Source organism: Amphiura filiformis, chromosome 5, assembly GCF_039555335.1.
Source record: "Amphiura filiformis chromosome 5, Afil_fr2py, whole genome shotgun sequence".
Lineage (NCBI taxonomy): Eukaryota > Metazoa > Echinodermata > Ophiuroidea > Amphilepidida > Amphiuridae > Amphiura > Amphiura filiformis.
In genome coordinates, this window is record NC_092632.1 from 53,297,601 (window position 1) to 53,322,682 (window position 25,082).

The following is a 25,082-nucleotide window of genomic DNA, read 5'->3' on the forward strand; positions in this document are numbered from 1 at the left end:
CCAGCATTATGTGATACCCTTTTTGCACCTGTTACTACACTGTATGTAATACCACTTTGAATTATACATAATTATAGGCATGCAAATTTTTGCGCAGTGTTGCGTTTAAAAAAATATTGTTGCCAGTTCTCTGAACAGTTATAAGAAGTGGATTTTTATTGTTGAAATTTAAAGTAGAATTTACATAAATATACCATAATTATTTCATAAATATTAATATTTTTGAACCACAGGAGTGATGGTGACGTACAATGTACTTCATATGGCCATGTAATTTATTGGAATGACTAATGTCTGAATGAACTTCTACCAAATGTACTGCAACAAAGAATGAGTCCAATCTGAAAACTGCATATACAGGAATAGTAAATATATTGTGCAGACAGTTGAAACACAAGATAGCAATGAAGAATCTCTTGCAAAAAATAGCCACAAGCTTGAGAAAAGATGGTTTCTTGTGGAAAAAACGGGCTGGTATAATGTATGCTCTGGGCATATGGACAGTATTAGGAGTGGTATTTGTGTATACTGGAAACCCAAGAAATATATTTACGCAGGCAACCCAACCACTCAGGACCTTTGATACAGAAGAAGAAAGGGAACAACAATATGGGTTGATTAAAGAACAACAAAGAGAAAGTAAGCATGGAGTCTGAAGTTTACCGTTTCTAAAATCCATTTTCCGTGTTGTAATCTGTGTTGTAATATTTGTAAATCTGTGTTTCATGAATAAAGCTTAACATGTATAAACAATGATATTAATGCCACAATGAATTGTGCAATATCTGCTTTATCATTTTCTTGCCAAGCAATTCAAGGATCCTACTTTTTCGAACTTGATCATTGATTCCTTCAAATTCAATTTGCTAATCCCTGCAATGAATATAATGCAAGTCAAAATTAGGAAATAAAATCATTTTAACATAAATTTCAACATAAATGGTGTATAAATTTATAGTCATGTACCTAATATTTTGAGCATCTTCTGAGATTAGCAGTGGTTTATTTCCAGGGGTATGATTTGCAGGTATGTGCCACTCATTGTTTTCAAATATAGGGTCACATGAACTGATTCTCCCTTGCCCCCCCCCCCCCAGTATTTGTCTCCTCTCCCAAGAAAAGCAGTTTGGTAACTAAAACTGTTTGAATAGGGTGTTGGGAAAATAATGAGTGAGAATTGAGCATAAAAAACTCTTGAGGGAAGTGCAGAATGTGTGGCATATAGGAACTGAAGCAAACTGAATATGGTGGTCATGGGACTCTGATGATGAGGGTGGTAACTGAGCCTGAGAGTTGTTACATACCGTGTGTTTATACTGAGCACCTTGCATTACTGCAAATTCACCTTCACCCCCATTTCAATCCGCTCATTCATTCGAATTCACTCAAAATCACCCGCAACCTCTTTGCTCAGTGGAAACACGCTGTTTAACCAATGTTGCATACTTGTATGTATAGAAGAGTGCCCCACCCTGTCCTCACCCCATCCCCAATTTCAAGGGTTTAATTTTGATTCTCTGTAGTACATGCTAAACAATAAACTGTAGAAGCTATAAATCCGAGAAAATGTGATAATATAAGTGTTAATCTCAGTCACATATTTAAGAACTTGTTCAATATCTAAAATTGATCTTTCTCTTTTAATTTCTACAGGAAGTCAAGCTAATGCCGAATATGTAGCAGAAAACATCTACACACCATTGGATTTCATGTCCTGATTCAAATCAAGGAGCTGCATTCAAGATATCCTTTCAAAGAACTATAAACTAACTATGTATATCATGTTAGGATGTGTTTGCAGTGTCTGAAATAAGCAAAAAATGGATGTTGTCCCAAGGACATTTGAAGCATAAATTCTGCTTGTCTCAAAACATTTCAGTTGTCCCCAAAATGTGTTATATTTTTGAGTGCAAAAAATCTTGTTTGATGTTTTTTGCTCTGGTAAATATATTTACTGTGTGGTAGCAGTGGTCCATAGATCTTTCTTTGAAATGATATGACAAGTCAGTTTTTGCTCTGGAAAATCCATACAAATTGGTAAACCTGTGCAAGCTTCACAATTCACCATTCTGATCATGCGGATCTCGAGCACTGGAACCATTGGTCAACTCAGTGAAATGGTTAATTCAAAATATTCAGTGGTGGACAATGCTGAGCAAGTGGACATCACAGCATATATAATACTGTGTGGAAGCAGTGGTCCATAGATCTTTCTTAATGATATGACAAGTCAAAACTTAATGCCTAGGTTTAGTTATTTATAAATCATGATTTTGGAGGTAAAATATAGTGGTTGTCCATGGGATAAGTAAATAGCTCATTGTGGTTGTCCCCAGTGATTTTTGGACAAGAGGACAAGAGAATAAATGCTTATTTTAAAATGCCAATGTGCTATTGTAGCCAACTATTTGGGCTACATAAAGATCATTTGCCTTGGCTCAAAATCAATGTTTTTGCACTTCTCCTAAATATAGTATGCTACAAAAAAGTGGTTTGTATAATTATAAAAAGTTGAAATTATAGCTGAAATATGAAGTTCATTCATGTGATATTAATAATGTAAGTACATCATGCCAAAATGCTAAAACTGTGTTTTAATACAAAATCATCTCAGAAGTAAATGAACTTGGAAATATTTCTATTTTTGTTTGGTCTCTACCAGTGCTATAATGTCAAGAATAATAATTTGCTATAGGTTGCATGATTCCCCATATTTTGTAAGCAAATACCTTGTAAGTATACCTTACTCGAGTCAGTAAAATCAAATTTTGGGATTTTCTCAAAAACTATAAATTTTTCAGTAATCTATTAAGCCAGTTGGATTCCTTGCATCATTTCCTTTCTAAAAATGTATACTTTTAGCTTCTCATCATACATTTAAAGACTCAATTTAATATTACTCGAGAAATGTACAGACAGGGTTGTAGCTACGCTGGGCGGTACCGGGCGGCCCTGCCCGGCACTCTTAATTTCCACCCGGCACTCAAGTTAATTTTGAGCCCAAATACCCGGCACTCCAGTCTCAAATGTTTCAAAATCAATGAACAATCAGTATAAAAGTTAGCAATTCTTATCAAAATTTCAATTTTTTACCATTTCATATAAATTTTACCCGGCACTAACATTTGCCTAGCTATAACCCTGTGTACATACTATATACTTTGTTTGACATATAAATGGCAAGACTCATAACATCAATGATGATCATGAATTGATATAGAATGATATGGTGTGCACGCAGTTGGGGCAGCGCTTAGATGCTACATATAGTTGCGGATTGGGTGGCTGGGGTACTTTAATATGTGAATTTATGCCAGCGTAAAGGAGACTATATTGACAGGTGCAGTAACAAAAACAAAGTAATATTTGCCATTAATAAGTTGAAGGAAGTACATTGATACACTAAACATGTTAATAGAGAAACATGCATGATATATATATATATATTTCAGTTTCTTGTGTTTTTGTCAAGATTTGGGTACAATTACCGAATAGGGTGCAACTTGCTAGACTTGAGTCTAGTCCTTGTTTACAGAGTTTAGGGTTAGGGTTGTTGGGGTGGGCAGTCTTGTAATAAGACTAGTAGAGTTGCACCCTGTTCGGTAATTGCTCCGAGATTTGTAAGCAGTTTTAAACTGATACCTGATACAGCATTCAGCACTTACAGACAACAACAAATTAATACTTTTTTGTTGTCTGTAATTAGTGTTGAATGTTGTATCCTTCTTGAAGTCCTATATGGTCGCATGTCATAAGTTGGGTACAATTTCCATTACATGGTCAAAAATGACAAAAAATGTATTTTTTGATATGTTGTATGTATTGACAACCTCTAATAATTAACACCATTTTTAACCTTAACACATGCTTAATTTTTTAGATAATGCTTAATTACTAATTAATTAATACACAGGCTTCTATGTAAATCTCAATTTTCAAATGCATTTTTCTCAAATCGGACCTCAATTACAAAAATGACTGTAAAATGTTTATTTTAAGCAAAAATGTCATCAGATTTGAAGGACATGTTCTCAATACATTAATGCTTCAAATGAACTAATTAAAATAATTATACGTATTTTAATTAAAATGTGAAGGTCAATGACATTTTTACGAGTAATTAGCGAGATGGTTATTCTATTATTGAGGAAATGAATATCAAGAAGAGAAATGTACAAATTAGCATGTTGCTAAAAATACTGAAATTCAATTAGGATTTCATTAAAAATGAAAATAAAAATGAAAAAAATGGAACATATAACCCTTTAAGGTGGTACTACACCCATTGATAAATTTGTGACTATTTTTGCATTTTTCTCAAAAAAATAATAACACACTGGTTACAAAAGTTATGTATATTATAGGGAGCAAGGAATCCAGTTACTACACTGGAATTTCAGTGACTCAAGACAAGCGGTACATTATTTATGATAAGAAAAGTGGTACCGCTAGAATGTACCTCATTTCTTAACATAAATAATGAACCACTTGTCTTGAATCACTGAAATTTTAGTGAAGTAATTGGATTCCTTGCGCCTGTAATATATACATTACTTTTTTTTACCAGTGTGTAGTTATTTTTGAGAAAATGCAAAATTAGTCTAAAATTGATCAGGGGTGTAGTACCACCTTAAATAGTCAGTAATTGTTTTAGTTGTACAAATTCAACATTCAAAGCTGTCAATACATCATACCCTCACTAGATTTGAAAAAGTAACCAGTAGTTTTGACATGCTGACATGTGAATTTTCACATCTAGGCCCTATTGCACACTCCGCATCCGCCTGCTCCACATCCGCCTGCTCCTCCACCCCTGGCATTTTTCATTTCAACTGATGTGATTTTTTTACTGAATAATGTATAATTATATGCTTCAGTAGACTGAAAGAGTATAAAATTAGGATTAAAATGAGGTATCAACCACTGCTGTAGGATATGGGGTTACGGAAAGCCAATCAAATTTGTATCGCAATTTTCAGAAAAGTGTAATCCCTCCACCCTTTTTGCATACCCAACTTATGACATGCGACCACATACATCCTAATAAGATAGCCAACCTGCTTGGAACTTCCATCATGTTGTGATGTGTTACATTAACATGTGCACATAATAATTACAATTGATTCAACTTCTGGCTGGGTACCTATGCCCAATCTGAAAAAAGTGAGACTAGCGCTACTGTCTGTTCAATTAGCTTAGATTCTTGAATTTTTAAGATATTTGAAAAAATAAAAAATTGCGGCCAAAGTCATCAAAGAAAAGTGTTAGCACAGCCTTAGACCTAACGTGATTTATACTTTACAAATTCTAAAGTCCAATTTAAAACCTCATTTCTTTTCAATTTTGGTCTTTTCCCGCGATATTTTTATAACAAGCCGTAGAACGTCGGGTAGCATAAACTTTTTGAATCAATCCATTTGGAGCAATGGGGACGGATGTCATAATGCGCTGAGATAGTATTTATTCGACCATCCGCATCAAGAAGTATTGTCCAGCAAAATAGCTATATCTGCCAGTATGCCTATTGTGTTGAAACCCTACTGTTGAAACATTACGTTATTATTTATGAACTAAGTTGTCTAAAATAGGCACAGCTTATATAAATACATGCGTATTTATTTATTTATTTATTTATTTATTTTGCGAATGGGTATGAGAAGGTGTAGGCCTATAGGCCTATAATAAAACTACACATTTATTTCGTTTTGTTTGTTGAATATATACAAACTATGAGAAGGACATTTGAAAACAAAAGAACTTTTGTACAAGAAAATATTATTTAAAACAATCAGGTTACAGAGAACAATTCTTATAAAGTCACTGTATCTGAAAATGTCAAGCGAATGTTGATGCTGATATTCTTGGGAAGGAATGATGGTACATTATTAAACAAAACTCAATTTACATTGTCAGTTGAAATAAGAACGAAATCCATAATTTTAATGTCATTGTTTAGGAAAAAAATAATGCTCAGAATAATGTTATGCATAAAACGTAATCGCGCCATATAATTTCGTGTAACAAAAACCGGTGACCATCATCACCTATACATTGTAGAACCTATCCAATAACCGGAACGGTATAACAATTGAAATGGCAGGACAGATTGGTGCACAGATTGTTTTGCTAAATTGGATAGGGTCTATGACCTAAGTTGAGAATGGACCGTCCCACTCGATTTGTAAAAAGGTCGCGAACCCTTTTGGTGGACCCAAGTAACTGCCTAAAATGAGGCAAAATTGAAAAGAAATCGGGTTTTAAATTGAACTTGGCAATTTGAAAAGTATAAATCACGTTAGGTCTAAGGCTGTGCTAACACTTTTCTTTGATGACTTTGGCGCAATTTGTTATTTTTTCAAATATCTTAAAAATTCAAGAATCTAAGCTAATTGAACAGACAGTAGTCTTGGGACTCCCACTATCAAATCCAAAAAATGACTTTTGATAGAGATATCATATTCCAAAAGTCTTCTAGTCCTGCTAGGGACATCAAATCTGTACTCACAGTCCCGATACAGGCATCCCTAGCATAAAACAAAGCCCTGCTACTTTTATTAGGAGTCTATATCCGGGTCAATATTAATCAAATTGGTAAGACAAGGGATTTACTTTATGAAAATGCAACTTCATGTGAAAATAATGCTCATTAGGGGATAGTTTCCATAGAAATCTAGTGTCAGTAGGAGTACTGATATTTTCACCTAAAACTAGTCACATAATGATATATTTTTGTAGAAATATGGTCCCACTAGGGAATATTTTTAGTAGTCCCAGTAGGGGTTACATCCATGGAACCCTAGATCTGGCATGGGTACCCAGAAAATTCTTCAAAATAAAAAAATGTTCAGCCAAAATTAATAAATCCGCTGAAAATATTCTTACAAATTATGGGTCGCTTGGGCCTGTAGAACAGGGTTTTTTGTCACCTTATGGTCTTTTCAGAATTTGCAATAACATATTCTTTAATTTTGTTTAAAATATTTGCACTTTCAAAGGGATCACTGATTACATTGAAGTTGAATTTGTTCACTTATTTTCAAGTATACTTCAAATTCTCTCCCATATTTATTATGTGAGAGAAGTTAATATCAGGAACAGGAAGAAATAAATTTATTGAAACTAATAAGTATTGCTTGTGTCAGTTTGTTGTACTTGTATACAAAGCCAATAAAACACAGTATATGCTCTTGGAGCCGGAATATTTCAAAACCCCTACTACTTTTGGGGTCACACTATGATCCTTCATTTCACTGGGTTATAAAATATTTGCTTTGACGTCAATATCATAATTTAGATGGGGCACAGTATAGTGGGGGATGAGCCATTAAAATATATCCTGCACCTATCAGGGATGCAAGTTTCCAGCCACTGCAGGCTTTCAGGGCCCAGGATTTTCACAATGTTACAAGAAATATCCTGCATTTGAGTTGCCTATGTCAGTATGAATTTGGCAGACAGCTGAATCCGTATTCAACTGTTATGTATTTGTTATTTTTGAATTAGTGAACAAGAGATCAACGCTTCAGTTATAGAGGGCAGCATTATCAATCGTCAACCGTACTGTGCTGCACTGTTAGCTAATCCAGTTTGCTACCCTCTTTTGTTTACTTATCACACTGATCATCATTAAAAAAATTGATATACTCTGCCCTCTATTATCTAGAGCCTTGATCCATTGTTTGCCAATTCAAAAATAATTCATGCATAACATGAATTTACCAAAAGAGGAATACGGATTTCACTGTCTGCTGAATTCATAATGATGTGATTCCCAAGTTATGACACTGAAATCTGGCATTGTACATTAGCCACTGATGATTTAAGGCCAGAGTAATGGAAGACACATTCGTTCACGCCCGAATTTGAGATTTCTTGATATTTATCAACACTAAGATGTATTCTTTCACTTGAAACTGATAAAATACAACTTGCTAATATTTACTCATATTTTTGCTTGATTTGTTTCACTCTTTTCAACTCTAAAAAGTCACATGGCTCAAGACAGCTTAGAATGCGAAATATTTTGATTACGCGCGCACGTACCTCTGCGCGTATGTCCAACGCAGTCTAGGCGCATTCGGTTTGTTGTTCACGCCAGCAAATGTGGTGTAAACAAAACAAAAATTTGCAGTCAAAATGCCACTTAGATTTTTTAATTATTTTGAATTTTTCGCACTGAAAGCAGACATTATAGATTTATTGGTGCAAAAAGATGCATATTTAGACCATGCACCAGATACAGCTTTTAAAAGCGTGAAAGTCTTACCGTTTTAAAATATAAGGACGTTTTGTGCATAATTGTGACATTTTTTTACTAAAACATCGATTTCTCAGAGTTCACTTTTGACATATTGCACGATTTTTGTGACAAGATAACTCGAAAAATAGGCAATTGCAAGCAAAAGGTAAACTTTTTGCATCAAAGCCTAGGGAAGGTTTTCTCATTTTTTCAAAATATTTGTTTTAAACAAAAATATGCACCATTCTGTGCAATTTTTAGCTGCATGATAGAGTGACAAAATTGCTTTTTTCACATGTTTTTTTTCAATATTTCGAAAAAAGAGACAAATTTCAAAAAAATATAAAAACCTTCCCTAAGTTCATGTCTCTTCTTTATGAAAAGCTAACTGAATTTTTTTTTACTCGAGCGGATTTTTTTTCTAAGTTGTCACAAAAAGTGGGGTAAAAAAGTGAATTTTTGTGATTTTTTCAAAAACTTGAGATTTTTGAACAAATCTGACGTCACCATGGGATTCCTTGACTCATTTCCAAAAATGTACAGTTTTATATACTTTTGACATACAATGCAGAAATAATGATGCTCGAAAAGGTCCATGTTCTCTCCCATTACACTGGCCTTAAATCCTACAAATGTTTAGTCACACACAACAAATGGTTTAGTTTGATCAAGTTAAGCTTTATTTCTAATCGGATACAATTGGGCAATGAGTCTATACATAATGAGTCTTTTTTTACATTATACAGTCCTGAAGAGAAATAAATGAAACATACAATTTGTGTTTTAAAACATGAGTAAATATAGCTTCCATAACTAAGTTGTATTAATTGTTATCAGCTCCTCATTTACCCTGTGAGAGAGTTGGGTTCTATGCTGCAAGCATATAGTACCTTAAATAGTACCTTCTTACCACCAATCTTGGCATTTATTTGTTCATGTTTTTGATAAGTATTTGATGTTATGTTTTATTTATTGATTGTAACTAATGTAAATTCAAGCAGTGACTTTAATAATCCTAGCCACTTCAACTTTCAGGAACACCGCAAACAAAAAACATTTTGGACATTATTCACAGGTTAGAAAAGGTTGCCAGAAAATGTTTAAATGTCGGGTTATATAAAGGATATAACAAGGGTATAAAACGGTTTTCTTAACATTCAAAAACATTTTTTGATAACTTACTGCAAATATTCCAACATAATGTTACTACAGTGTTGACAAAATCCTTGTAAAAACATTTGAAAATGTTTTTGTAGCATGTTTTCATACAAAACGTTCTAAAACATTTTCATGACCTTTGTATAACATGACATATAATGTTACATATATGTTAAAACATTTTTACTAAAAATCAAAATATAACCGGTTTAAAACATTTTGTGTTTGCTGGTAAGCACACTATACCATTTGGTCATCTCTGACAATCCAATGGGATGGGTATTATAGCTACATGTACCTCATGAAGTCCTCCATACTACATGTTGTTGGTATTGAATTTTGGACCACCAAAATGCTATTATTGATCTATGATAACCCCCCTTGTCTACTTGATGTCCGAATTAAATCATTTTCAATTGAGAAATTTGTCAGTTTCATATAATTCAATAATTTCAATGACAATTTCTGTTTTAAGGGATCAGATAGCAACGTTTGCACAGTATTTTTTATGATATGAGAGCACATCAAATTGCATTCAGAATACGAGGAATGTCCTGATATCAAATAATTTTGAACTTTTGAAATTCACAATTTTTATACAAATTTGATAGCGTGTATTTATAACAAAATGTATATAAGAACAAAATCTTTGGAAAAATTGTCATTAATATTTTGCTTGAAAATATGAGTCAGGGTTTTTTTTCTGGATTTTTCAAATAAAAAAGTTAAATTGCGGTGAAATTGCTCCCAAAGACCAAATGGGCACAGCCTATGGGAAACAAACTTGTTTTTGAGCCTAATACATGTAGGTGAAATATTTATTGCTTTACTAGAAAATTGCACTTTCAGTTAAAAACAGCAAGCAAAAACTCAAACTTTGATGTTAAATAATAATAGATACTTAACTACAAGACTAACATTTAACTAAAAATATTTTTAAGATATAGAAGAACATAATTCTAATATAATATAATATTGATTCATATTTATTACTATTTACAAAGATTAACATTTAGAGGAACATAAAAAAAGTCATCAAACAAAGATTGATATGCAAATGGCTGTGTGCCAAAAAAAATAGATAAACATTTGGCATCTTGGTCATTGTTCAAATTAAGGAAAAAATGGAGGTTGTCTGACAGACAAGCATGACTATATGTGTTTGGTTGTCTGCCAGATTTTCATTTTTGATTTTGATCCAAACACAAGGAATAAATTCCTACCTCAGAATTTTCAGATGGTACTCCATCTTTCATCAGCGAGTGAGTGTTTTCATTTTTGTTTGCCCTGTGATTTGAACAAAAAATCCCAACTTTTTGCACATTTCTTTAAACAATCTGGTGGGTTCCTTTTTGTCCTGAGATATGATATTGAATGGCTTTGGGTGTGATATAAGAATACATCACATCAGACTGATGTGGTAAAATTAAATTTGACTTTTGACCTAACTCATGAGTGTGACGCCAATCAGTGCAATGTACATTGTGCATATCATCCTTGCATATTGTTGTAGTCATCCAGGTACTTCAAAGACACTGCATATTGCAAATTTATTGTACCACTTGGAAGACTGATATAAATAATAATAATTGATCTTCATTGTAGTAGTATATTGGCAATGACAAGATGAAAGTTTGTGTGGAGATTTTGGATTGTCTGCCAGACATTATTTTTAAGTCGTCTCTGGGAATCAGACAAAAACTTACTTAAATGCTGATCAATATAAGGTCATTATCTATCTAAATGTAAAATGTACATTTGACAAAACATATATTTCCATAAATATTATTGAAATCTTCAAAGAAAATTTGGCTGCAGTGGGATTTGAACCACCAACCTCTGGATTGGGGAGTCCGGTACTCTACTACCTGAGCTATCCAGAACTATGACTTGTCTTTTAAATCTTGTAACATATATTTTGTTTTTTAAATCTTACATACATTTTTATATACATATTTACAATCACACACAAAATTTGTCAAACAGACTTAAATGTAAAAGGCACAGGTTACATAATAAAATACAAACACAACTGAACAAAATTTGATCAGAAACTGAAATTGCTACAACTGAGAAAAGGCATACTATTCTATATGAAAATGAAAGCATTGTTATTTGTACAATTTACAGGATAGTCAGGGCCTGATTTCATAAAGACCTTACATCATGCCCACCAATATCGGGGGTGAAGTGTAACAGGGGTTATTCCCTGGGCCCAGGCCTACTGTAAGAAGATCTGAGAGGACAACCACTGCCCTAACATTTTTTAAATTTAAAATACTTCTGTGTAATTCCTTAAACAAAGGACTTGTTTTTGATATTACAATGTCTATATTCTGTTAACCCTATTTTATATTTCAACATATGCACATATCATGTGCATACATGTGCATACAAAAAACAAGGGCAAATTGTAAATTTTCATGACCAGACAAGATACCTGATGATTTTGGTTAGGGTATCCAAAACAACAAACATATCGTCAGCCTGTTACGCTAATTGCCCAAGTCATTTTTTCTAATTTTGAGAACAGAGAACAAAATGAGGTTTAAACATGCATCAGTTACCTAATCAACCTAATTATTTTGGATTATTCACTTTCATTTGTGTCATTATCATTTGTTCTTGTGCAAAGATTGGTGAATAAATATGTTTAAATGCAGGCTTGAACCATATTTTGTACTTTGTTCTCAAAATTCAAAGATTCAAACATTTCAGAATTGTAAATTTCATGACCATATTTAGAATCAGCATGAAAATTGTTTTTGAGATTAATCTGAATATTTTGAGGAAGTGTCTCAAAATTTTTTAAGTTGAAGCCTATATGGCCAGCATGCAAATCATGTAAATACTTCATTAGGATATCAGATCAAATGCAAGAGGTATAAAGGAGTTACTTATTTACAGTATTAAAACATCCACAAAACTGACTTGTTTGTGGTGTAACCTTACAATGAGAAAAATATGTGTGTACGCAACTAAGTGGTCCCCTCGCCTCTCTGAGGAACCTGCTGGTGAGCATGATGTACATTTAACAGGTACTGTTTAATGCTGGCCAAAGGCTTAAACATAAAAATTTCCCAAAAATATCATGAGCTGTCTTAAGAACCACTGAACAATACTGGGCTTGTTTAATTGTACTCAGTTTAATGTATTTATCATGCCGATTCCAAATATGGTCATTTAAATGTAAAATTCTGGAATGTTTGAATTTTAAAAGAGAATTTGGAACTTGTTGAGAGAGTTACCATTCTTAATTCAACAAAATTATATTTCTACACCACTGTAGAAGATGGCGTATATATCTTTAATACATTTACTAGAGTAAATTAAAAATTAATTTATTATATACTAAGGCACATTTTTTACCACATAAACATTAACCGTCGTTTTATCTTTTCAGTTTCTGTTTCCGTATCCGTAATAGTTTTTGTAAGTCATTGTTATTCTGAAGTGGTAGTCTCCCAGGTATGACCAATCTTTTATTCTAGCCTTTTGTTAGTTACTGAAAATTTGAAGCTCGTGAATTTCAGTTTTCGTTTTGGTAAGTTATATTGATTTTTTACATAAAACCTTGAGATGTGCGGTTGGGTGCCAATCTAGATAAAAGAAGAGTCTCAATTTTACGGTCCTAAATTCGCGGTAAATTGTACGGCTTCAATTGACTTGTGTTTGGTGTATATGCACTTACGCCTAGGCGCACGTAAGTGGCTCGTAAAAAAGTCTTGCATTGAAATATATACTAACCATGTTGCCAAGTTATAAGCAAAAGTCTTTCATATTGGCGATGAAACGAAGCGTCTAAAATAGTCAAATATCTCCCAATGAGGCGCGTACAAGTGGTGATTTGGTAATCATGTTTTATATTGAAATGCAATACAAAAGAATTGCATTGGAGCAAAGATAATTTATTCTATTCATGGCAAGCTAATCTGATAATTGGTTGGGCCTATATGCAAGACTCGGGTTTATTTTAAATGTTTATTTTTGCAGAGCTTATTTTCAGTCATGGATCATACTGATAAATTTCGCGAGGGGGAGGGAGGGAGGGAGACACTTAAGTTGAGACTGAACAAGCGAGAGTGGGAGGGGTTGAGGAAGAAAGAGAGGAGAGGGAGAGACGGAAAGACTAGAAAAAGAAGAACTCGAGAGGAGAGAGTAGGGACCGGGGAGGAGTGGGAGACTGATCATGGGTGGGGGGGGCAGGAGGAAGCAAAATAGGGAGATAGACATTGATACGAGGGAAGGCGACACTGTGGCCCTGCACAAGTGCATAGGGGTGCAATATGCTCATAAGCGGGCCTTTTGTGATTTTAGAGCTTATTTTCAACGTTTTTACAGAAAAAAGTGGAGTTTGTCATTCGGATTGGCATGCATCAAAGGCGAGAGGCGCTAGGCCATTAAAAACAGCGGTGTTGTCTCTCCCGCTTTTATTGACATAAGCAACTGCCTCTTTTGAAATAAGCTGATTGGTACTTCAAAGTTAACAATAAAGTCAGGTTACAGTAAACTTACTAAATCCCTTGCATTTTCGTATAAACAATAGACTTACGGAAACTGAAAAGATAAAACGAGCCTAAGTTAAACAATAAAATGTTTGTCTCAGAAACATTTGGCCTAAAAGCTATTTGATATGCAATTGTTTGAAAACACTATGTGCCCAGATGAAAGCTTTTTTTGCATAGCCAATTTTCTTCCACCCCAACCACACTTTACAGCTAAATGGTAAAACAATACTGTTTGACAGGTAAAAAAGAAAAGCTGAAAATGGATTGATTGTGTAGCTTACATCTGCAAATAGCTATGAATGCAGGTTTTGGAGACAAACCTCTTTTTTTCCCTTGGTCCTAGTCTCATGTATTTGGTCATTACATGTATCTCCTTTGTCACTAAGCAAACATCTAGGGCCATGCAAATTAAAGGACATAAATGACAGCCAGTGAAAAAATTTCATTGACCATCCAGGATTTGAACCTGGGACCTTCAGATCACCCGACCGATGCTCTACTGAGCTAATGAGTCGGATGGAGCAGTGATGTTATTATCTATAACCCTTCTGTTCAATACCCGCCCACTATCATCTTCTCATCAGATACCACAATCCATTTGGCTTCTCAATACAGTGATGTCAGTGCCTGATCCAGTGTGTGTAGTATTAAATCATGCGTGTTGACTCAAAGAATTGGCATGTTTACATGCGTTATCAAAGGCAGTGCATCTGTACAGGTGATGACTCAAAGAACTGGCATGTTTACATACGCTATCAAAGGCGATGCATCTGTACATGGGCAAGGTAACTGCAATGAAGTACTGACAACACTGTCTTGAGAAAACCAAATCCCACATAATGCTGTATCAGGTTTGTGGACCTATAACATGCTTGGGCACTTAAGGCCTCGTATCCATAGGCTGTTCCCTTGTGGCGTGTGCCCTTGTTCCGTGTTTACTTTTTCCCATGTGACCTGCCACACAGACAACGAACCTTTGTTTTGCTTAGTGGCCGCCACGGTTCGTTGTCTGTGTGGCAGGTCACATGGGAAAAAGTAAACACGGAACAAGGGCACACGCCACAAGGGAACAGCCTATGGATACGAGGCCTAAGATGCAGGGGAAAGAAGAATTACGCATCGCACACTAGCACTAGCACTTAAGATGGGTTATCAGGCTTTTACTGTGTTATATCCTCTTGTCCATGTACTTGTCTTTGCCTCAACTCAGTGTCAGGGCTCAGGGATTCCAAACCTGTTTTGTTTTTCTCTCCGCTTGTACTTCCATCTTCTTTAGCACCTTCCACTTCCATCTCATTCTTGTTCTCCTCTTCCTCTTCCTTTTCAAGCTTTTCAAATCCATGAGCTTCATCACTACTCTCTGAACCTACGTCACCTTGACTTGTTTTTGTTTCTTCATCCGGTGATTTCACAGAGGTTGTATCTGTGAATTCACTAGCAGTGAAATCACTAGCTGTGTCTTCATTGCTTTGACTTAGTGTCTCAACCCGACCTGTTGAAACAGACTCTGTTGTAGCTATGTTTGACTGATCAATTTGAGACAACAGAGAAGGCTCTGATTGACTTGACCTGAGAGGAGTGCTGGAAGCATCTGATGGGGAGGTGCCACTGACGGTCACATACTGGGGACGTCCTTGAAAGAGAGCTGTAAACAAAATGGTAAGAATAAGTAATTATTAACAATCGAGGGTTGAGAGCCAGAAAGCCTCAACTCACAATCACCTGCTCCCACAAAATGAGCATAAAGTCGCCAGGGCACTATAGAAGACACAGTCCATTGATCATGGCAAAATTCAATAGAAAACAAAAGACATTGTGGAGGAAATATTGATTTTTGCAGACCAAAGCAAGGAGCCAACTTTATGCTCATTTTGTGAGCGCTGGTCATAGCAAGTTACCGCTTTCTGGTTCTGAACCCTTGACATCTTTCTGATAACACCTTTCTTTAAATGTGGGTGATTTGTTCATATTGTGTTATATACCTCACATTCTTGAGGCCTGCACCAAAAACGATTTGAGTTAAATTGCAATGACTGTTTTGATATTGAAGCAAAACTTATTTCACATTGGCCCAGTACAGTATGGGTGGTAACCACTTTTTCATTCATAACATCTAAACAGAACAACATAAGGCTTAAAACTTCACTAGGATTGTGAGAAAACTATGAGCTTTCTTCTGATGCCCAAATCTCCATTTTGATAGGATAAAGTGGTTGATCGGGTCACACCCTTTAATTCATAGAATATCCTATAATACTTGCATATTAATTATGTACAAACCTACAAATCAGGTCTCAAGTTTACTTACAGGTACTATTTGGGGGAGCTTTGTAGATAAATTATATTCCTTTACTAACAGACATATTAAATTGCATTTTCAATACGAGGAATGTCCTTCTGATGTTAAATTTTGATTTTTTGAAATTTGCGATATAATTAATACACATTTTATGGCAAATTATTAAAAATTGATATTTTTGAAATTCAACATTCCTCAAACTAAATTGTATAAATCTAATGATATGTACTTAAAGTGTATGTAGCTGAGATGAAAAGCCATCGATCTTGTGACCTTATATGATATAATTTGAAGATATATAATATCCCAAAAAAAAAAAAAAAAAAAAATATGTAGGTCTTTTTGGGAAAAAATGTTTATCTTCAATATGAAAGGTCAAAATTTTCAATTGGTGGCTGGCTTTTCATCCCAGCTACATACACTTTATGTACATATCATTAGATTTATATACTGTTAAATATCAAAAATATCAAATTTAAATAATTTGCCACTCATAAAATTTAATTTTGTATAATATTGCGAATTTCAAAAAATCAAAATTATTTGATATCAGAAGGACATTCCTTGCATTCAGAATGTAATTTGATATGTCTGATGTGCCCTCAGGTCCCACAAAAAATATGTGCAAACATTGCTATCTGATTCCTTAAGTTAACAAACAAAAGAAAACATACATAAACGTTCTTGCTCCATGTTTCTCTTCATAATAGATCTTCTTTCCTCATAGGTAACTGGTCTTGTATATCTAACAGGAATATCTTCTACATCTGGATCTGACATTTTCCAGAAACTTGGAGCACACTGTTGCCATGACAACATGGTGAAGATTGATAATAGAAGGAAGAAGCTGCCAATACCAATGATGGAGGACATTATAGGCCAGTAAAACATGAAATATCTGTAAAAGAAACAATGCACAAAGTTATAATAATTTCACATTCCAATAGCATGGGGTAACATGTGATTAGGCGAAAAAAATATGCCTCTGAAGAGCACACCTAGCTTTTAAAATTTGAATTTGAGCAAATTACAGTTTTGTCCATGTTTCGAGAAGTTTTTTTTTCCAGGAAAAAAATGTACAAATTTGGCTGCAAATCGACCGAAATAAAGTGGGCTAAAATTGATATAAAAGACACAAAACAGAAGGAAATTTAGGAAAGTCCATGGTCTTTGGGGAAGTGTACTGATCATTATGAATTTGGTAGACAGCTGAATCCGGATTCATCTTTTTGAATAATTCATGTTACGTATTTTGAATTAGAGAACAAGAAATCAAGCGCTTTAGCTCTAGATGGCAGCATATCAATTTTTGCTGATGTTCAGCGTGATAAGTAAGTTAAAGAGGGCGGCATACTGGGTTAGCTAATGGACCAATGCAGCGCAGTATGGTAAATGATTATCACTGTTAAAAAAATTGATATGCTGCCCTCGTGAGCTAAAGCTTTAATCCTTTGTTCGCTAATTCAAAATAATTCCTGTGCAACATGAATTTTCAGCAATTTGCCGAATTCATAATGATAATGTCAAATAAGTAAATTGGTCATTTCTTACAAGAACAATATAGGCATTTCTTTTGAGCAAGAGTTACCATTACTAAGTCAAATCCAAAGGGAATCAAAATAATGTCAAAGATTTCCTCCTAGAGATCTACATGTACAATGAAGTATTGTCATTGTACACAAAGATGACATCACAACCAGTGTTCGAAATATGCCTCAAAAAGTTACAGGCCAGCCGGGCTTGATCTTAAAACATTACCGGCCAGCCGGGCCAGCAACTATATGCCAGTCAGAAAAGTTACCGGCCAGGCCAAAAAGTTACAGGCCAATGGCCGGCTGACCGGCCCTATTTCGAACGCTGATCACAACATCAAGGAACACCCATAGGGCTTTACATAGGGAAAGTGTGCTGACCATATAATGTCAAAGGCATTCTGTGAAAACAAGTCACAAACAATTCCTAACCAGTAGCTGAGACAAGTTGGTATTCTTGTCTCAGCAGGGAGGGAAGGGAGGCAAAATCCACTTGTTTTATCCTGATGAAGTCAAAATATTAGATTATTAACAAAAGATAAACAGGTAAACAAAACAAACTTGAGGGAACTGGCATAATATAATACGTGAGGGAAAAAATTCAGAACCACTGGGAATTGATCCAGGTTCTCTAACTGTCATGTCAAGAGTTTAAACCACTTGCCATTTCACCAACTCATAATTGTGACATGACCAAGGGGAATGAGTCGGATGTTGCTAATATTGTTTTTGAGTTATTGGCAAAAATAGTGTTCAAATTCTTTTGTTTCATATTGTTATTGATAAATTGCTCATAACTCAGTAACCAGATGTCCAAAATTATGTAAAAAACTTCTAATTGAAAATTGCCGACATGTGACTCATTCCCCTTGATCATGTCACAATTTACCTGTGTGAATTAAGCAGATAATGATTATGTCTCTCCCTTGAGTGTCAAGGGGTCATATTTATATAAAATGTGACAGTAAGAGGGCCTATACACTTCACCCTGGCAGGACATCACATAAGACAATATAAGGTACAATAGAACATGAGGAGATCCCAATAAAGAATGAGAATAATTAGGCCCTCTCATTTCTAATCGGTTGTATGCCTGAAAATTAAAGGTAATTCCCCCCTCCCAGACAACTTAAAGCAAAAATAAATATTTCTTGTTCTTAGTACAGTTTAAATATACACACATTTGGTATAAAATGTAGTGTAAAATTGCAAATTCTGTGTGCTCTGCATGAGATGAACCCAATGCGTATCAATTTTTACTTCATGAAACGGAAACTTTGTTCATGCTGCATGCACAGATATCCTGATGAACTTGGCCCGAACCAATGCTCACTGGCCAATTTTTTTCTTTGCCCTTCCCCCCTGACAAAATGTCCAGGCACCCACTTTTTTAAATAATTAATACAAGATGGTAAAGCAGCTTTTACATGACACAGACAAAACGACATGTAATGAAGGTCCTAGGCAAGCACCTTATACCTGAAGCAACAGCCTTCAGGAAATCATTCAAGTCATACGACTGGGGACTGCATGGGGAAGTGATGCTTGGGTGATTCATAAAACATTCACTAATTGAATTTACTAATATCTCCAGTTTTATTAGTATAGAAGAAAAGGACATTTCAATTTTGAGGAAATTTGTGTAGACTAGGCTAATATTCACCTTTGTTTCATATAACCACTATAAGGTATATTACATTTTATTTTAGCTATTGTCCCCTCTCCACAAGTATTTAATTATAATTTATATCTGTACTTGGTTAAATAGCATTTAATGCTTTATTTTACACAATTCTATGGGGTTCTTTTTTGTGAGCATTTAAGTGCCTAAAATGGCCTAAAATGAGGATATAATGCCATTTCCAGCCTTCTCTAATCTTTATCTTCATAGACTTTACTTGTAAAATGAAAAGGTCTGTAAAAAAGAACCCCATTCAAGTTTGCAATAAAATTGGCAAAAAATGCTAATTGAACAAGTACATATTCAATGCGCTAGTTTTTGAGCAGGGGGCTATACAAATAATTTCTTAATGTATTGTATGTCACTGGTATGTATGGTCTTTTCAAAAATAAAATGTCCATCTGAAACATATAGGTGTTTTTGATTACACTACTGTCTGTCCACACTGGATGCTGTGCACATAGTAGGGGGCATACATTTTAGGGAAATGGTCTTTACGTGGCTACAAATTGAGGTTAGAGTTCTACTAGTAATCTCAACAGGCATACTTTTCATACAACTTCATGTACAGACCAATTTAGGAAAAGGCCCTGAAATTTGAAATGCACAGTCCACTTCTGCTCAATTTTGCAAAAATTCATTTTTGAAGAGATTAGATGGGATCCATTTCAAGTGATATTATCCTTTTGCACTTTTTGAAGACGGTCATAACCATGAGATATTTAGATCTCAGAATGCTTTCTGAACAGCCAGTCCCTTGTTTCTGCATCAACTTCAGTGAAACCACTTGCTTCACTCTTGGAGATGGTGGATTAATTTTAAACTTCCCATCCAAAATAATCATGTGAATCATCTCTGCTTAAAAATGAAGGTGGCTTTTCAACAGGAACTAACAAGTAACTTTACAAATATGAAATACTGATGACATTTTTCAGCAGAAAAACCAAGATCCATTTTGTATGCTCAAAAAACTCAATTAATTTTAATTTCAACTTAATAAAAAGCCAGGTTTATCCCCAAAGTACCAGATGGATGATTTAGAACAAGCACCCATGCATACAACATAGCTTGAGTGACTCATGCAGTCATGTTGTATACTTTGACAGAGTATAGATATCACATCATAACTGAAATCTGTTAAGCCCTGTCTGGCAAAAGCCTATTTTACTTCATAGAAAAAAGGTAGGTCAGGATATAAAGAGAAATTGGCTCAAATTTAATTTTGGCCCTGATTACTAGCATTCATCCTGCAAATAAAGTCTGCCAAAGTTGAGAGATATTGGGTGAGTTTTAATGATATGCACCGAATTATTTCATTTACTATAGACCTCTAGCTAGAATAGTGTGACAGTTAGACCCTCCCTCGGGTCCATGGAGAACGACTGGTAATGTAGATTACATAGCATTAAAAATCAACCCAATACATGGACCCTACCAGTCTGTAGGCAATTTGACTTCCAGCTCCCAGTACTTTGTGGGAATTCACTTTTACGGATTTGGAGTCACGCAATCTTTCTATATACCACGTCCATGTTTTCACTACATTAACGTTTGTGTAAGCGACTAAAACAACTATATTGTATCCGACCAATCAACGCAGCTTGGCAGCGCGGGAATATTTGACAAGGCTTCCCTAGCTAAATAATGTGCAAACATTTGCAAACCGCCGCGATAATATACATAATATGGACAATAGGCCTAAGTCCGAGTCAGTGGTTGCCTTTTATTATTTGGCGTACCATGGGTCTATCAGGACGCGTGCCACTTGAGCTCAATACCTCTCAGTTGTTGACAAGTGTCCCATCCGATCTTCGCGTCACATCCAGCGGCATAGCTTTGTGCTACCATATTTGAATTGAAACTGGGGCGGGGCTTTCGTAATTGACATCGGAATCACCGTGCTTCGTTGAACGATTATTTGGAAGTGAGATCTCTAACAGATTGGACCAGTCGAGGAATCGGCGCTCAATGGACTTTCGCGTTCACTTATAATACGAGAATATTTCTATATTGCTGCATGGTTGACTGTGGTGGGTGTAATTAGTGGCGTCGATTTGTGGATGAAGAGGAATGGGTTTTTGGCATTGAAGAAAATAAGGGGGGGTTACAGGACTTTGGCATTTTTTTTCATAGGGCATTATGTAATTATTTATTGTTACATTATCCAGAGATGGAACCGAACCAAGACTGGGGGCCAGTCTATGTGACAGTGAGCCCAAACCAAGCATGGACTTTGTGGTATACTCGTCAAAAAACAATGGTCAACCTATTGTTTTTCCCAGTCAGATGGCTCAGACAAGGTTAATTTCAACCAACATAGCTGTGACTAAAAACCGAGTTGTCCCTGCGAAGAAATACAATTAAACATTTTTTGATGCCATTCTTTAGTAGCGTGAGTCCAGAAGATAGCTCCATCCTCAGGGGTATATTTACTTACCTGAGTCCAACAAAATGAGCTTGAATCTTGAGTACTGATGAATAGACTTCAATCTTTCTAGCTTGTAGTTCAACAAATGCACCAATAACAGGTTTATACTGAAAGAAAATACGACAAAGGTAATGACTTGGGACCCCAATTGAAAATATTGAAATTATGATATTGTTCCTTGATATTATATGTTCAGTCTCTCTATATATAAATGAGCCTTGAAATATGAACCTGTTGAGGACTTGTCTAGTCTTCAAAGAAATGCAGTGATTGACTGTAACAGGTGTTACTGTTAGCATGTAGTTGCATGAGTTGCAGCCATATGGGATGTGTCATGTCAAAAGCAGACACTTTTGGGCAGCTTATCAATTTTGAGGTTTTTACATATCTTAAATATAGAGATATTTTGCTCCACAACGCCGTTTTCCCCTATGAAATCGGACATTCCTAAGCGAAGATATTGAGTTTGTAAGTTATGGTATTATAAGATTGGAAATTGAGATATCGGTCTTTAAAAATATTATTGCCAATGTTAAGAATAGGAATTTCCTTGAAAAATGGCTCAAAAAATACAAGATGGCAGTTATATTCCGGTCTGAAACTATCAGACAATATTTTTAACATTGATAACATCACAAATTCGCAACAAACACAAATTGTGACAAAATTACCCCCGGGCAGATTTTTGGCTATTTCTCCATTTACGATTCTGCCCAAAAGTGTCTGCTTTTGACATGACACGTCACATATAGCTATATGTAGTCTTGTGTGACTATTAAATCGGATTTTTCACAAATAGCCATCCACCATGTATTGCACATGAAAAACAGCGAACCCGAAACACTTAGAAACACCCTAATGGCGGTGAAGTTATCATTGTTTAGTGGTTCTAGGAGTGTAGAAAGAAAAAATTTAACAAAATAAAGTACAACTATTAATAGTATTATGTGTTCAATGAACTATGTGTGCAACACATAACTTCCAATTATTGTTTATTTGAAAAGAGTATCATGTTTTAAGATACTAAAAAAGAAAAGTCTTCAAGATTGCTGAACTTGTTTCTAAGTAAAGAATTCTCAATTTGAATATACATATAAAATCTTTTCAGTTTTGATCCATTTTCAAAATAGCTCTAAAATGTCAGGCACCAGATGTGGTGGTTTTACGTAGGACCTTTAACTTTTGTTAAGCAAAAATGGTGAAATTCGTTTTTATATAAAAAGAAAAAAAAAGCATAGCATGTTGCTTTTTTGCAAATTGTTTGAGAGACAAACTTTTCTGTGGCCTTATAGGTCCATGGACGCAAAAACATTTTTCTTTCATAAAATCTTCAAAGAAATACAATTGAAAAAAACCAATTATAACCTTGTGTCTGACTTAATTGAACATGTAATAATTAACCTCTGTGACTTGCTATTGAACTTGAATCTACTGACTCCAAACACCTACCGAATTATCAATGAAATCTTCTAAAAGGGTGACGGTCAAAACTTGCTTCTCCTCACTGTACCCTGTCAGTAGTAATGGTGAATAGATAAATACCTCTAACATCTTGAGAATTGGTGAGCGATACCTTATCATAACCTGTTAATAGAATCAAAGGAAATTAATGCAAAATAAAAAATACTGTTGCGCAAAAACAATTCAGTGTACACCTACTGTGACAATATGTTATCCATAATATGAGGAGACAAATATAGCCGCATGAGTGCAAAAATTTTTTTATGTGCAATGCCTTTTGCCATTTAAAAAATCTACAGCACTATTAAGGATTTTCCGTCGTCACTAAACCTATCAATCAAATTTTTTTAAATTTACATATTTTGTACATTATTATGTGTAGATAATAAATCAGGAAAAAAAACAGGGGGTGCCGACATGTATAACTTCATACCATCTATTGGACCCTACTGTCAAAAGCCTACTTTAGGGGAGGGGTCCAGGTCTGTTATCAGTGGAAGCACACTGGCAAGATTTGGTTTGTACATGTTGTATTTAAGCAGCCACCTTTTTTGCGCTTAGCAAACATTGTTTTCTTTATTTTATGGCTCTAGTTATCGCCGATGTGCAAAAATAGCATTGACACGCACAACACACATCATTCTCTGCGATGTCTGCAACGCAACTCCGAGCACGACGCGGAGTACGCGCACGTTGAAAAGAGGCGCAATAGTCAATCGAATCAGGTGACGACGGAAAACCCTTAAAGTGTCAACTCTGGAGGTAGTGGTACTTGAGATGCTCTTGAGATTAACTTTGATGAACAATTTCAAACTCAATGTCGAAATGAGATTAACAATTTTGTCCAATTTTTGGATTCCTATGCAAATGTAATTTCAAAATCTAACATGAGACATCCATTGTGCAAATAACTTCCTTATACTCACACAACAAAATAAAATGCATATTTGAACACAGTGGCAGCATCATAAGAGGCATTCCCCCAAACATGGGTTTAGCCCCCCTCCTTGCCAGTCACAACAAAAAAAATCACAGATAATCCCAATATTTGTTCAACTTTTAGGAAAATTGACTGATTTTTGCATCCTTTCCATCCGCTTTCAATTATATAAATATGAGTGCTGAGGCACTCAAGGCAGAGACAGTCATTATCTGCTTAATTCACAGAGGTAAATTATGAGTCTGTGAAATGGCAAGTGGTTTCTCACTACCAGACATCTGGAGAGGCTGGATCAATTCCTGCTGGTTCTGAACTTTTCTTTCCCTCACTCAGGGCCGTTCCGACCATTAGGCCAGGTAAGGCGGTCGCCTAGGGCGGCAAATGCAGAGGGGCGCAAAAAAAAAGCCGAAATAAGAAAAAAAGGGAATGGAGAAAGAAAAGGGGAAAAAAATAAGGGAAAAATAAAAAAAATGGGGGGATAAATAAAAAGGGGGCGAAAAGAGAAACAGAAAACAAAGAAAGAAGAAACTGTGTCCGGTCCCTCCAAAATACTAAGTGCCGAATTAAGAAGAACAAAAAGTGGGATAAAAAATACAGAAAAGAAGGAAAGCGGCCGCGAAACAGTATTCATATAGGTCAAAACTGATGAGTTTTCAAGGGGGTAACCCGCCCTTAACTCTTTTTGGTATGCTTTGGTGGGGCGGCAGGGAGAGGCTTTGCCTAGGGCGGCAAAATCCCTAGGAACGGCCCTGCCCTCACTTAGTACATGTAGGGCCTATATAGATATTTAACTAAATGTCAGTTTGCTTGAGCTTGTTTACCTGTTCACTTTCCAT

General features: G+C 35.2%; 1 protein-coding gene across 1 annotated transcript in view; it reads right to left on the bottom strand.

Moving 5' to 3' along the window:
• Window positions 1-14,882: 14,882 nt before the first annotated feature.
• LOC140153356 (seipin-like) overlaps window positions 14,883-25,082 on the bottom strand; it is a 32,634-nt gene continuing 22,434 nt past the window's right edge. The window contains exons 6-9 of the mRNA XM_072176086.1: window positions 23,295-23,429; window positions 21,855-21,952; window positions 16,879-17,102; window positions 14,883-15,550 (exon numbers count right to left, since the gene is read on the bottom strand). Of these exons, the coding sequence (XP_072032187.1) occupies window positions 15,066-15,550; window positions 16,879-17,102; window positions 21,855-21,952; window positions 23,295-23,429 (942 nt within the window). The 3' untranslated portion in view covers window positions 14,883-15,065. The remainder of the gene's footprint in view (window positions 15,551-16,878; window positions 17,103-21,854; window positions 21,953-23,294; window positions 23,430-25,082) is intronic.